Source organism: Melospiza georgiana, chromosome 4 (genome assembly GCF_028018845.1).
Source record: "Melospiza georgiana isolate bMelGeo1 chromosome 4, bMelGeo1.pri, whole genome shotgun sequence".
Classification (NCBI taxonomy): Eukaryota; Metazoa; Chordata; class Aves; order Passeriformes; family Passerellidae; genus Melospiza; species Melospiza georgiana.
Genome location: NC_080433.1, coordinates 20,951,206 through 20,966,569, shown reverse-complemented (window position 1 = coordinate 20,966,569; position 15,364 = coordinate 20,951,206). Strand labels below are relative to the sequence as shown.

Sequence of the window (15,364 nt, the reverse complement as noted above, 5' to 3'; positions counted from 1 at the left end):
CATTTTCACACATTTTGCTTTTGCTGGTGTTTGTACATCTTGCTAACACTTACTTTCCTTATTTCACATAACTGCCACAAGGTTTAACTTACCCTCCTGCCATACCACCTAGCATCTTTAGTTATGGATCAGTAGTGAAATGGATGACACTAAAGACCATGCTTCTGATCTTCTGTGCCTTCCTCACTGCAGCCTTTGGAAGTCACACAGCTGTGACTTTTGGTAAAAGTCTCTTTAGTGCCATGCTGAAGAAGTGTAGAAATGTAAAGGATGTGGTTACATGCTGCCATATTTGATCTGAAGAGAATTAAAGTTGCAATAAAGTTGTCATAGTGGATGAAACTGCAGAATTTTTGCTATAGATTAGCAGTGGGAAAATTGTGGTGAGCAAATGACAGAAGCAATCTGTTCTCTATGCTAGAAATAACTGAAGAAATACATGCAATATTAATGCTTCTTCATTAATGTGCTCCAATGGAATGTAAAGTGCTATTACTGCCATTGCTGGTAATCAGCTGCCTTTACTTAATATTTTAAAAACAAACAGAAGTCCTTTAGTGGATAAATTTTGAGCAGTAATATTTAAACCACTTGGGGATGGGAAAAACAACTGTAAAAAAGTATAGCTACAGGACTGGAGATAAAAAAGTGTTACAAGTTAACATGTTTTCCAACAAAGTTATGTGAGAAGCACTGGAGGAACACTGATATGGAAGGGAATGATGAATTAAACTTTATTACTTTGACCTATCTGCTGGGAAGTCACTCAGGATTTGAGTTGCACTTGTTTACACCAACTGCAATTCTAATTCAATATATTTCAGGGGCAAATGCCCCACACTCTCACATTTTCATTTTTCCCCCTCTCTCTGTCTTTTCCTTTCCTATTGTCCCATAAACCTGCCAGAGGAAAAAGTGCCATAGGCTCTTGTATAACTGGCTGTTCTGCACAAGTCCTGGAAGGTCCAGAACTCCAGCTGCAAAGGCATTTGGGAAGTACCACTGCTCACAAATACAGTTTTAAATTTCATATCCAGAAATACTCTTCTTTACAGGACACGTCCAGGTTCATAGAAAAAACTTTGATTTCCATGAACATTTTGTACTGCAACAGCAATATTAATCCTGGCTGCTGAGGGCAAATGAAGAATCTGAGCGTGCAAATTTGGTTGTGCTTGCAGTCAAGCTTCTCTTTTATGTCTGAGGCTGGCATGTGCTCAGCTGAGTCTGGCAGTGCTCCTGAGGGCTGCTGTCTGCAAGTTGTGCCGCTTGGTGCCAAGCCCTGCAGGATTCTCTGGGAGCAGATTTTAGCTTGCACCACCTTTTTTCCAGTTGGGTATTTCACTACTGGCAGTATTTGGGTTAGTTCTGTACACACAAGTCTCCCCCAGCACTTCTTGTGGTGTGTTTTCAGGCTGTTCTGCTCTGACTGAAGGTTTCATTACTCTTGCAAGGTGTTTTAAGTTCTGGGTCCTTCTTTTGGAAATTTGCTGATGTATATATTCTCTCCCTCCCTCTGGCTGTATCATCTCCCTCTTTTTCCCACTCCTCCCCTCCCTTCTGCCCCTGCCCCATTCCCTTCTCTTCTCTTGTTTTGCAGACATGCATAGCCACCCATGAGTCTAATGGGATTGATATTATAATTGCTCTCATCTTGAACGACATAAACCCTCTTGGCAAATACTGCATGGACTTGGTGCTTCAACTCAAGGTACGGTATATGGAAATTTGTTTATTTGAATTTGGGCAGCAACAGAAGACATACCTATGGGAGAGCTCTAGGCAGCCTGACATTTACTTAATCTTACCATAGCACAGTATCCTCAGAAGCCTTTGAAAAAAAAAATCTTGCAAATGAGTTCATCTCAGCTTCTGAATCCTTATCAAGCCCTCTGCCACAGGCCTTTTGACCCACTGCTGTGTTTGGGACTGTGTCTCAAACATCTCAAAAATCCTGATTGATAGGATTTTTTTTTTAAATCCTATCAATCAGGCATGACACAGATAGCATGAGAAGTCTGTATTGTGGATGTAAAATCTCTCAAGATTGATAAACAGCCACACTGTACAGCATGCAGCAAGTCAGCCATGCTCTCTAAATACCGAACTCTTAAAAATTATTTGAGAAGGAAATGCTGTGAAAAAGAACAATACATCAGGTGACCTGCAGTGTCAAATAAAGTTGAAAACAAGGTTCAAGTAAGTTGTACCTTATCTCCCTTCTGAGTGTCCTCTGAGGGGAAGCACAAAGTGTAGAGTGTGAGGGCAAAGCCTAGAGAGGGAGGACTTTTAATGTAATTTTGTTCTGTGTTCTGGGGAGGGTTGGACAGTCTGGTAGATAAGTTTCTCCTGTCTGTGTGCCAGTGCATGCAGAGGGGAGCTCTGCAGCTGCACTGTCTGCCAAGCAGGGTAGAATCTGTCCAGGAGGAGCCCTGGGTTATTGCCTTTTCTTGCCTCCCAAATTAAGTATTTCCATTGCAGATGGTCTGTTTCCTCCCCAGACCAGCAAATACTTTGTGGTAGCTGCATTGCATCATATTGGCAATGTTATACATGTCTAATAAAATAATTAGTATAGCTATATATCATGTACAATGAAACATTGAATCAACAGTGCCTTGCATATGATTTTAATAACTGTAATTACTTTTTTGAATGGCAATGTAATTCAGGCCCCCCTCTAGCAAAACACTTAGGCAGACATTTAACTTTGAACATGCAGGCAGTTCTTTTGAAGTCCAAATTCAGTCACTGTAAAGATGTATCTGCATTCACTCCAGTGCCATTTTGATTTGCCATTGCCATGAGGCTAGCACATGCTTGTAGAACACCTTTTCTGTGTAGTGACCAAACACAGAGACACCTCTGCAAGGACCAGTGTGATCCTGCTCACAGGAGGCTGGCTGTGCTCAAACTCGTTCAATTAGCAAAAATCGTGGTGAATATAGCAGAGGGTCAGACTGTGGAAATGATTCAGATTTTGCAGAATCACAGAGTTATTTGCTTTAGCAGGGATGTCTTGAGGTCAACTTGTCCAAGCCCTCTGCTCAAGCAGGATCAGCTAGAGGTTTCTCAGGATCATGTGCAGCTGAATATCTCCACAGAGGTCCACAACCATTTTGGGCAGCCTATCCCACTGTCTGATCCCTCTCACAGTATAAAAGTGTTCTCTGATGTTTAGATAGAATTTCATGGGTGTTTTATTTTGTCTCTTGCTCTTTTACTGGACACTCCCTAGAGGGGTCTGGCAGCCTCTTCTGCATTTGCTCCCACCAAGTATTTATACACATTGATAAGATCCATCTAAGCCATCTGTACTCCAGACTGAACAGTTACAACTTTCAGTGGCTTCTTATATGAAAAATGCTCTATTCCCTTCATGGTTTTTATGGCTTTTTGCTAGACCCATTCCATTATGTCCATATCACTCTTGTACTGGATCTGGACACGTTGCAAGATGTGATCTCAAGAATTGGATCCAAATTAAGAAGCTGCTGGTTTTGATTTTGAGTGGCACACATTGAAGTAATAAAGCAATGAATTTACCAAGCAATGTTCAACTGTCAGTGTTCATAGGCAACTTTGAAGTTGCAAATACATAAATTTTGCACTGAAAATACAGAATTCAAAGTATGCAGGCCTATACATTTACACTTACAAACAAGCTCAGGCACTGTGTTCAGGGAGCATTATATGTTGAACTTACACCCTCCAACCACAGGAAAGGCAGTGCAGAGTTATATTTTCCCATGCCATCTTAGTTTAGCTTGTTTTGCACTTAGTTTATGATGTGGCATTTAATTACATCTTCATGGATTATATTTTCCAGTGGACTCCTGAATCATTTAGTGAGCAGAGCAGACAGTGTTTACTGAATGCAGAGATGGCCAGTGTTCAATTCTGCTTCTTTTTATTTCAAGTGTGACCCCCTGGCCTTCCTTACTGACCGGTGTGTAAGCCCTGGCACACAGGAAGAGCTCAATATTTGCCACATCTGTGACAGGATGAGGAGACATTGTCAGTCTAAGAGTACAGAGAGTCTAAGACACATGTCTTCTTTTTTTCCCTCATAGCTGTATCTAGCTGCTTCACTCATTAATTTGCTTTTCCAAAATTTTTATCAGGAGATGAGATGGGAGCCCAGGTAAAAGTGAAATGAAGAGTAGAAGTGCTTTGGGCTGCACTGTTTTTTAGCACCTGGAAACTGATTTTTCACTGTACTTATGTGTTATGAACTTCGTGCTGTGTTTTCCAAGTGATGGATGTCTTTTCCTCACTGATGTTTGGGAAAGATCCTAGACTCTCCAAATATTCAAAAAGTGAGGAATAAATAGCCAAATAGCCATCACAAATGCCTGCTGTAATTCTATGCCATGGCAAGGCACTTCTGCTGAGTCAGTAGCAAGAAGCTGGCTGTTGTTGGCACAAAGTCCTACCTATCCTCTACCTTTCCCAGCTCCCTGGAAACTGCAGCAGGCTTCTGTCCGTCCCCAGGGTTGTCTGCACTGGCAAAGAGCTTCAAAGTCCTCCTCAGCAATGAATGAGGGGACTGATGCCCTCCTCCTGTTTCCTCCCTTTCCTTACCAAGCTACCTGGGCGCCTGGCATGGCCCCTTCCCTCCTCCTCTGTTTGAGATCCTGCCACTACTGCTTTGGCCATCACTGTAAGGGAAATCTGCAGCAGAAAAGGAAGCATCCTGCTTTTTAGAGCAGCATCCTGTCAGGAATCCTCATCAAAATGCTGTCCTCTCCCTCCCCCTGTTCACTGTGCGCATTCAACTTCTGCAGTGTTGGTTGCAAGGTAGAGAGTCTGATTGGACCTTTCCCATGGATGGTCCTGATTTGATTTATGAGCAAAAGGAAAGGGACATGGCAAAACTCATATGGAGTGCTGTTCTCCTTGAGCCAGTCCCAGTTAGGTCTTTTCTTCCCATCTCTTTTTCTGTGTCCTTATCTCATTCCTGTGTTGGCAAGCCCAGGCTTCTCTCCTGGCTTCTGTCTCACTCCCAGTCTCTTCTCCCAGAAGTTTCTAATTCCCCAGTTACATACAACTCTTCATTCTAATCTGTTCTCCTTCCATTTACCTTCAGTCCTCCAGTCAGAGGTGTTTAATGCTCATCCTAACACAGCCCTGAGCAAGCTGCTTTGAGCAGGGGCTGGACTGCTGGAATCTTAGTCCAGAGGACAGCCTTTAGTGTGTGGTTTTATGATCCACTCTGCACAGTTTTGTGATTCTGTGCCCACAAAGAATAACCCCTGTGGGCTTTTAGCTGTGAAATGAGTGTGTTTGTGCTCTATAGTACTCAAATGGTAATGTAGTAATAATAACAATAACAATAACAATAATAATAATAATAATAATAATAAATGCTTCTGAGTTGGACAAGTTTGACTGGGAGACTACAACTCATGTGATTGTTCTATTGGCCTCTAGTGCTCCATATTTTTAGGTCTGTTATCAAAACTTGGGGATACAAAGGGTGCTTAAAACACAAGTTGTTTAAACATGTAGGGAATAACATCTTTCTTTTTGCCCTTTTTCCTCTGAAACTGCCCATGCCAGTTGTCTGAGGCACACCCTCACTGGAGAAATTTCAGCTGGAATTGTTGATAATGGCAATCAGCAGCTGAGAATGAGGCTGTAGGGTGGGTTGGCAATTTTCCTGGCCCCTACCTCTTCCCTGGGGACTGTCTCCTGCTTCCAGGTGTTCCAACAGCTCAGTCTGTAACAGGGAATGATGGGGATGCTGTGACAGGTCAGCGAAGGCAGCCCTGCTCTGCCAGAAAGCAGCCAAAGCTCCAGAACCATTCTTCCTCTCCGCTTCACCACAGCTGATTTAGCTGGGAGGCAGGCAGGTCTCTGAGGCACCACTGGGCTACTACAGCTAAAGCTCATGCTGTGTAATCCTGAGCCTTGGGGAAAAGCAGCCAGCTGACAAAGCAAAGGTTGTCTTTATATATTCCCCCAGGAATATTTAGTAGTGAAACAAAATCTCAGGAGTGCATGAAAACAGGTTATTTTGCAGCCTTTCAAATAATAACCAGTTGGACTTCATGAAAACCAAAGGGGAAGGAAACCTGCCTGAATGATAAAACCGTCTGTGTAATATGTTTTGTAATTACCTCTGTTGAGTCTTGTTTTAACAGAGAGCCAAGGCAAAAATTGCTAGGTGGGAAATAAGGAAAGGACATGGAATTTAATTTTGTATGCACAGTCTGCAGCAACACTCTGTATTTAAGTAAAATATTTTTCAGTGTTTAAAATTTTCTTTCCAATATAGCGTGCAGAGTTAGTGTTACAGTATGCTGACACTAAAAAAAAAGCTATTAAATATGTCAGTAAAATAAAAGATGCAAGTGGTTGAAAATCTTCTCCACTAAAAAGTGGTCCTCGTAATCTCAATTAAAACAAATGCAAGGGTCATTAATCCATGACAGAGATTTAAAATTTGCATTAATTTGGTTTTGTATCTCCAGAACAATGCCTCCAAGCTTTTGCTGGCTATTATGGAAAGCAGGCAAGACAGTGAGAATGCGGAAAGAATCCTTTTCAACATGAGACCAAGAGAACTGGTGAGAAAACTTGTGAATATTCATAAATCTTTTGGCTGAAAAAAAATCTGTCATTAAAACATTTTTAAAATGATCTGTATCTAAGCTGAGAAGTGTTGGCAGCGTATGGTGGCACAATGTATCAGGATAGTACTAATTCACAAAATTACTTTAAAAGGATCAAGCATGCATGATTTCAGTCTTTACGACTTCATTATTTTTATCCGTTCCAAGCACTTTTCTTTAATTGTTTCCTAACTAAATTATCATATTCTGGTAGACTGTCTTCAAGTGCAGTTTGTCAGGGGCTGGCAAATTAAGCTTGTACAGTTTGTGAAGCAGTGCTAACAGAAATGTGTGTGTGGACATATAATATGTTTAATATACATGCATGTTATTTATTTATGTCTCATGAAAAAGAGAGTTCCAAGCAGTTGTTGCTATGTTTTGGAACAACACTGATGTTTATGGAGGTCTCCAGGAACTTTAAATGGGTTGGAAATCTGGGGGAGTAATTTCCAATATCACTTGATTGCATAACAACAGAGACTGAGAGATCTGGGAGTTCTTGAGGGATTCTAGGGAAGAATCTGGGAACATCTTCCCTGCCCTTAGGCAGAGCCCAGTGCCTGCTGGTTTCAGGGAATCACCACTGAGGTGGCATCTCAGCAGGATGAGGCCATCCCTAGGGTATTGTGTGGGGAACCCTATGGTGGTCCTCTAAGAGGCTTTTGAATATTTGAAATTTCCCCAGCAGATCCCTGCCCAGATCTTCCTTTCCTTTTTGGTTTAGGTGTGGTTTTTCCTGTGAAATTGTGTTGCTGCCTGCTCTGGCCAGAAGATCATGGGTGCACTCTTTAAGTGCCGCGCAACAGTGCCTGCCATATCTAGACCAGTCTTTAGAAGCATTTGTGAAAATACCTGCTCACAAAGGCTCATCATTCCTCTTCCTTTCTCATGGTTGCTGATGAAAAATGTAGTGGTTTGGAACTTCATAAATCCTTCAAGCTTGTCTTTATTCAGAAAGTGTTTCTCAGGCTGCTCGCTCTTCTTGCGGAACTGCAGGGCACCCATGCAGGCTGGAGCTGAGCAGAGTGGCTGTGTTCAAACACAGTGTGATTTTTCCCCAAGAACCACATTTATTTCATCTCTCCTTGGCTGGGTTTGCGTTGCAGGTGGATGTGATGAAGAATGCCTACAACCAAGGCCTGGAATGTGACCACGAGGAGGAGAATGGAGATGATGGCATCTCCCCAAAAGATGTTGGCCATAATATCTATATTTTGGCACATCAGGTATGTCTTACTTGTTTTGTGACAGCTTCCAGAAAAGCTTTACGTGGTTAGACTCCACATTGTCACAGATGGAGTCATGCACTTCAGGGGTGAGACAGAAGTAACAATGTGTTTATTGATAAAAACCAAAGTTTGGTAGCCCACACTGTCAGGAAGACCCTCCTGTTGAGTCATGATGTTAAGGAAGGATCCCTTTGCATTCTAAACTCCTTCTCAGATGTGAGTTTAGGTGCAGCTGGATCCAGTCTTAATCCCAGCTTTTCCCAGCAGTTTGGCTGAAGGTTTATCTGCACATGATCAATTCATTATGTCATTTAGCCAAGAATTCAGAGTTTAGCATGCTCTTAACCACTTACCAAGAGTCTCTTGTGGTAAGGAATCCCTCAGTCTTGAGAAGCAACCTTGAGAGCCATTCCTTGTCCAAGGGGAGGGCGATCCTGAATATGTTGGTCCTCACACTGAGGAGAAATTTCACACAAATTGTTATTTGTGTGAAATAGCAATGTAGAGCAGAACAGTGATTATCTACTTAGCTCTGTCTTCTTTTAACATTAACAGCTCATTTACATCAATCAAATCATAAATTGTGTTACCATTACTGGTGTATTTTAAATAGTTCCTTCAGTTGTGATACCAACTGAACTTGATTTCAGAAGATTCCTATTATTTTAGAAATATTACTTTGCCAATAAGAATAATTGGGCCTTTTCACTGCTTTCTCCTTTCAAATTACTGTAGTGCTGTAGTGCCCTCAGGCTTTTTCTGATCACTTTTACTTCTCTGCTGGTAAAGGTAGAATGTACACTGGAGGTTCTTATTTAATAAGCTGTTTATTCTTCAGAGCAACTGGTGTCAAAAATAGTTTATCTTTCAATTACGTTCAGAGTAATGAAAAGTTTTTTGTAATTGAAAGAATAAGGACCACAAACTTCTTGGTTATATCATAAATTACAGCATTTGGTATTTCATATAAGGGCCAAATTTAAAAAAATGTTTTTCCCTAAGAAGAAATAAACAGATGGGGATAGGGAGTGTTCCTCATTCCTTATGTTTATTAAGTGTTGTTAGGAATTAAATACTCGGTGGAAAAAAAAGAAAAGAATACAATCTATAGTTACAGTAGTGTTATGCAATATTTTTTTCAAGCAAGGAATGCAGAAAAACAGTTCCTGAGCTGGTGTGCTCACAGAACATTTAAATAAGTAGGTATTGTTATTATGTTGGTAGTGGTGGGGTTGATCATGTTCTACTCTTGTGCTGTGTGTGGGGCTGTACATAAGATACCCATCAGAGATGACAGTATTTTTAGAAAGCATCTGCAGCTCCTTACCTTGTCTGAATTTACTCCTTGTCTGAATGCTTATAATGAAAATTTAAATGCCTGCCAAATTGAAATGTTGGTATTTTCTGTGTTCTGCCTACAGTTTGTGTTAAATTACTTAACAGGGTCTATGACATGGAAAATATGGTTTGGGGGAGTGGAATATGAGCCTAAAGCTATACATGAAGTGGCTGATGGGGTCATTTTACACAAGAGGTCACTGCCAGGGGTGCACCAGCTGCCTGAGGTGTAGGTTAAGCTCTGTCCCTAGGTTCATATCTGCAGTGCTGGAGAGGTCCACAGTGCCACTCCACAGCTATTCCTGATCCATAGCTGCTGTTTTGGTTGCATAAGGGTGGATATTTTTACAGCAACTTACTGAGCTCCTTCCTGTTCTGTAAAATTAAATGTCATGATTGGCTGTGTATGCTGTAAAAATATCCATCTTTTTTACAAAAAAAAAAAAAAAAAAAAAAAAGAAAAAAAAAAGAAAAAAAAGAAAAAAAAATGTTTTCTTTTTCTTGCATTTCTGTAAGATAGTACATGTGTTTACAATAGATTTGCACCCATGTCAAGCCCCATATCAAAACAAACCAGTGCAAGGATAGGTAATTTGGGGCCTTTCTGTGTCCTCTGCTAATGAAGTGCTACAATTCTTGGCACAGAGCTGCTAATCTTTGACCCCAAACTCTTTCCATGTGTGCCCTTTTTGCTTGCCCTGGGATGGGCAGGATACAAGCATGGACCCTCCTCAGTAAGGCCATTGTTGCTGGGTTCCTTTGCTGGCTTCAGTCTCCAAACACCCTCTACTTTGCTGTCAGAGTGGCTTTTTGGTGCCTGGGCCTTCTGCTTGGCTTAGCTGACCTGATTTACATAATATTTCTTTGCTGTGGCACTTCATCCTTCTTACCTTTTTTCTACAACCACTGTGGCTCTTCGGTCACTTTCCTTGCACTTCCTGGTGACCGCTTGCTCCAGTTACAGCTTTTTGGTCCCTCTGTAATAGCAGAATCAAGACTCAGAGTTCCCCTTTTTGCTGTTCCAGCCCTCAGACACAGACAGTTTATTTTGGAGAGCTCCGACTTTCAGTTTTTGTCGTTGCGCTCTTCAGGGCAAAGCTGGGTTCTGCATTTTGCCACCACTACATCCTTCCTTGCCCTTCCTGTGGTTGATTTTACCAGAAGCAAGAGGCATTCTTGTAAATGTTCGACCCACAGAGCATAGAAAGTTGTGCATGTGTCACAAGCAAGGCTGAGATTTCTGTTAGTAAATCTTGCTTACAGCCTCCCAGCCCCTGCCCTAAATGTGCACATGGTGCACACACAGAGGTGTGTGGGTACAGCACTGTGTCATGCCAGTGATCACACATCCTCCACATGGTTCTTTGTCCTCTCTTTCCCTTATTTCTTCATCTTCCTCTGGTGTGCCACGTGCCATGGCTCTGCTGCTTCCCCTGCACTGCCCCCAGGCTGTCTGGGCTCTGCTGCTCCTCTCTTGTCCTGCTCCTCCTTGAGCAGAGGGGAGAAGGGAGGGCCACGGGGAAAAAGCAGAACTGAGCTGTCCACGAGGAGCTGCCCTGAGCTGCAGCCTGGTTTTGGGGCTCCTTCCAGACCCAGCTCCTCTACAGCTGTTTGTGGAGCAGTGACACGAGCGGGTGCTTTAGGTCACATCCTGAAAAAATAAGCCTGCTATTGGTAGGTAGAAGGGGCTCACAATTCTCTTGAGAATCCATAGAGGAGATTATGCTTTCTTTCCCTGGTTCAAATGTCATGCTCAGAGCCAAGCCTTGACCTTGCTATTTCCTTGCAGTAGTCTCAGGTGAGTGCCAGAGGTGTGTTATGGACAGGGGCAGCACCTCTTGTACCACTTCTCTTGCAGCCTCAGTCAATAGGTATGGTATTTCTGCTGCTGCTCTCTTAAGAGATTGTGTTAGAGCTGATCACACTTTGTTTTGTAAAGTTAGTAAGGCTGTCCTCAAAGAGACTTCATCTTGATGTGGTGTCCCTGTAGGAAATTACCAAAGCTTTTGACACAGAAGCACAAAAAAAAGTTTCATTCTTGTCCTTATCTGCAGGAGCATTAGTGTAGGAGAATCAAGGTTTTAAATGGTTACACAGAGAAAAAAATTAGAAAAAGCTAAAGAAATCCTCTGGCTTTTCAGATCACTGCTTGAGCTGGCTGCCTGTTAGTCATAACAAAGTGCTTCAGAAGTTTGTAAACTAAAACACAGTACTTCACTGGCAGTGTTTCCATGAGGTTCAGGATCCCTTTGTGATACTGTGAAGCAAGATAAGGCAGTGCTTATAACTAGAGGCTCCTGTAGTCTGTATGCACATTTACATATATATATATATATAATACACACATATGCATACATATGTGTGTGTGTATGTATATACATAAATATATACATGTGTATATATACATACATACATATATATGAATATATATATATATATGTGTGTGTGTGCACTTCTGTTAACAAAAAATACTTGGAGTATTTGTGTTTTTCAGCTCATGCAAACTGTCTAAGTCAGGCATGGAGCCCAAGCTAATCCACTGTACCTTTCAGCAGAGGCTTTATTCATGAGGGTCACAAGAATGTGAAATAAGTTGACATAGCTTTTTGTCAGCTTGCAGCATGGCAAGAGTGCACTTTCCTCTGCCATGCTGCTGTGCAGAGATGTCCTTGGTCTGGAAGGATGTGAGTCAGGGGGGAGTAAGGGAGTAAGAGAGCAAACTGTAACAAAACTTTCAGATTTCCAATGCCTCATAAACTCTGCCTGGTTCCCAAGGCTGTGGCAGGAGTGGAGGGCTGCTGACACAGCCTGTCACCCCTTTCCTGATGCATGTTCTGTGCTCTCAGGCTAGCAGAATTTTCTCATTTTTAAGTTTCTGCTTAAATGCCCTGTTGGAGAGGGACCACAAGTCTTGGAACTCCACGATACCTCTGTCACTTCCAGGTAAATAGAAGGTTGTTTGTTTGGTTGGTTTTTTTTTTTTCAATGAGATTAAGCTAAAATATTATTTAAATCCCAACCAAGTAAACTGCTTATATTTATACAATTATCTGGTGCCACCAAGACTTAACGAATAATATTTCCTCACCCCATAAAGTTAGAAGAATTATCACTGTCTGATATCAGTGCAGCGAAGACAAATTTGAACCAGGTTATATTCTAATAGACTAACACAGTTGGAAGTGTCCTTCCATTTATAAGTTCTTAAAATAAACCAAGGAAAAATCTGCTGTGAACTGTAAAGTTCTCACTGCAGGTGCTGCTATGGACACACATCTTCCTCTCTGGTGCTAGTTTTAGATGGGCTGAGCAAAATAAATCTCTCAGCCTTATATATTTGTTAGTATATTAATAACAGAATCAAGATTTTTTTTATCAAACTTGGCAAGCATTATCAAACTAATGTCTTACTGCCATGTGTACTTCACTGCTTAATAGTGTAGACAGATGAAGGGTATTTGCTAACTGGGCAATTAAAATGGCAATAATTGATGGCATGGATTTATAGTTTGGGAGTAGGCATACACTACCAGCTATTTTTTAAAAGTTACTATTTTTGACATGTGAAATAGGAGAGGTTTGATAATGAGACTTGGATATGATACATTCATTAAGGATAAAATAAAGACAGTTTTTAAAAAATTAGCTATCCAAATAGGGAAAATCCTAAGAAGCGCAAAGCTTTTTGTTTCTGTGGCTTTCTCTGTAGTCTGTGTTTCTGTAGCTTTCATCAGACTTGAGTACACCCAGGACTGGGACCACCTTTACTTTCCACATCAGTACTGTGCCTACTGCTGCATAGTTCTGGAACTCTCACATGCTCCAGCAGAACAAAGAAATGGCAATAATAATTGTTTCAGAAACTTTTAAAGAATTAATCTTACTTTTTACAAGATTTTGGAACAGTTAAAAGCTCTCATTAATTTCATTTGCCCCTTTTTAAGTAGGTGGTGCTAGCTGGTGTCGCAGATAAAGGCACCAAGGCAGAAGCAGGCGCAGACAGCAAGTCAGAGCTGTCATGGGAAGGAAGTCTGGTTGTTTGATCCCCAGTGCTTTGCTCTGACTGCCACGCTGGCCTCCTTCCTATGCTCACTCTCTCCCAGCCTCTTTGCTAACGTGGAAAGTTGGCATTTGTTGGGTAGTGCATAATCACTGAGCACATTAGTACTTCAGAAGTCTTTTAGAGACATGCTAATGTGTGTTTTTCAAATAAACTTTCCCGTGCTGCTACTATTATGGATTGCTGAGGCAAGAAGGTAACGGGTGCAAATATGTTTGTGTGTGTGAGGGAGGTATTGTAGGGCTTAGGGATTTTTTTGTGAGTGATTATTTTTGGTGTTGTACTTTGGAGCAGTTCCTGGATTTCCTCCTCTTTGCTGTATTTTAACTTTTAGACAGATTCACTTAGATCTTCATCCTTCTTTTTCCCTTGAGTATGTGTGTGCATGTATAAAATAAAAGACAATTATTAAAACCTACACTAAAAGGTAGATGTGGATTCTTATACTCATCCATTTATCTTGACCTGAATATATTTCAAGCCAGGTGAAGGGATTCCATGCCAAGGCGTTGCTTATGATGGGTGCAGATCTTCCATGGTTTAATGTGTGAGGAAACAAGAGGTAACACTGTAAATGTATGCCTCCAAATGTGGAATAGGATCACTGCAGGTGACTCCTCCAAAGCTTTCTGAACCAAACACTGTCCTGCATGAGTGTGACTGTGGTCAGGTGTAAAATCAGGGTGAAATTTGACTTTTTAAAAAGAAATGTTGCTGAGGAAGGCAGAAATTAGGTGCTCAGTAATGTGCATTGGCAAGCACCTTCTCTACTACACAGCAAAGAAGCACCCGAAATGCTGTTTAGGATGGGGAACTGGTGGGAGCAGTTACAGACCAGTAGTCTGCAGTGGGCATGAACTGGCTGAAATTGTAGCTGAAATCATGGTTATACCCTGGAAATAAGATTAGCAGAAGACAAGTGGAAAAGTCTTGCAAGAACACCTTCACCCTTGATAGTGGTGTTGCCATTACTGGGCCATAACATTTGCCTAAAAGAAATCTCCCTGTCAGAGCTGTGAGTTCCCAGAGCATTTTGCTTTAAAAGATAAGCTCATCCAATTGGGAAGCAGCTTTGAGCTCAGGCAAGGATCCTCCAGATGAGCTTTGGTCTGGGGACCACAGTGGTTCAGTAAATTTTTAAGTCTTGTGGAGTTCTTTCTGCTCATCCTCTGCCTCAGGTAGTTGCATGTCTGTCTTTACAGAACTTAGCTTGTGCCTAGGTTCTGATGACAAAAGATTTTCAGTTGATTCTGTTTTGTGAAGGAAATACTTGGAAAAACAAGTCTTGGTTCATTTGAGTTTTTACACATCTCTAACTGGTACACGCTCAAAAAAATAAAAGTTTTCATGTATGAGACTAGGATTTTGGAAAAAAGACCACTCTAGATGGTGTAGATGGCTCACATTTTGTGTAGCAATGACCATTGTCAAATTTTGAGGCTGATGTGGACAAGAAGCAGTTGGCAGGTGTTGTTGGAGGTTGTCCTCCCAAGTACCAGATGACAAATGGAGAAAAACATTATACACAATTAAATAAATAGAACTGCCTTTTGAGGCCAGAAGATGATGGACTCTATACTGTAGGATAAACCTGTCCTTCAGGATGAATAGGTGTGAGTTTGTGCAGTGAGGATGCTCTCTTTCTGCAGGACAGGTACAATTTTTCAAGCTAAAGGATGTCATTTTTTGCAAGGCTACGCTGAGCTTTGCAGTTTTTGGGTGTTTTTTTTGTTTCTCTGTCCTTAACAGAGAAGCTCTTGCTGATAGCAGTGCCAAAACAAAGAGCTAATGGGAACCAGTCCCAGGAACCGTGACTGTCAGGGGACTCGTAAGCTTGGCTGCCAGACCTGAAACTTTTCATGGAACTTTTATGCTCCACATGTTGTTTTGTAGTTATCATCCTGATGAGACAGGCTATGGCATCAAAATGACACCAGCTAATTAAATGTCAGGAGAATCAGAAGATGTTGCAAGGCTTTTGCGCTGAGATTGCCAAGATTGAAGCAGAAGCCAGTGACGCACATCACCCTCCTTGTGGCTCATTAGGATGGGATATAGCTCCACGTTCAGCCAGCTGCAGGATGGAGAGACAGCATGGAGGCTGCCACGAGGGCTTG

At 41.6% G+C, this 15,364-nt stretch overlaps 1 protein-coding gene across 1 annotated transcript in view; it reads left to right on the top strand.

Annotated features, from left to right (window-relative positions):
- The window catches only part of ITPR2 (inositol 1,4,5-trisphosphate receptor type 2), a 241,951-nt gene that overhangs the window by 171,515 nt on the left and 55,072 nt on the right, over window positions 1-15,364 (top strand). The window contains exons 43-45 of the mRNA XM_058022044.1: window positions 1,601-1,711; window positions 6,477-6,572; window positions 7,727-7,846. Of these exons, the coding sequence (XP_057878027.1) occupies window positions 1,601-1,711; window positions 6,477-6,572; window positions 7,727-7,846 (327 nt within the window). The remainder of the gene's footprint in view (window positions 1-1,600; window positions 1,712-6,476; window positions 6,573-7,726; window positions 7,847-15,364) is intronic.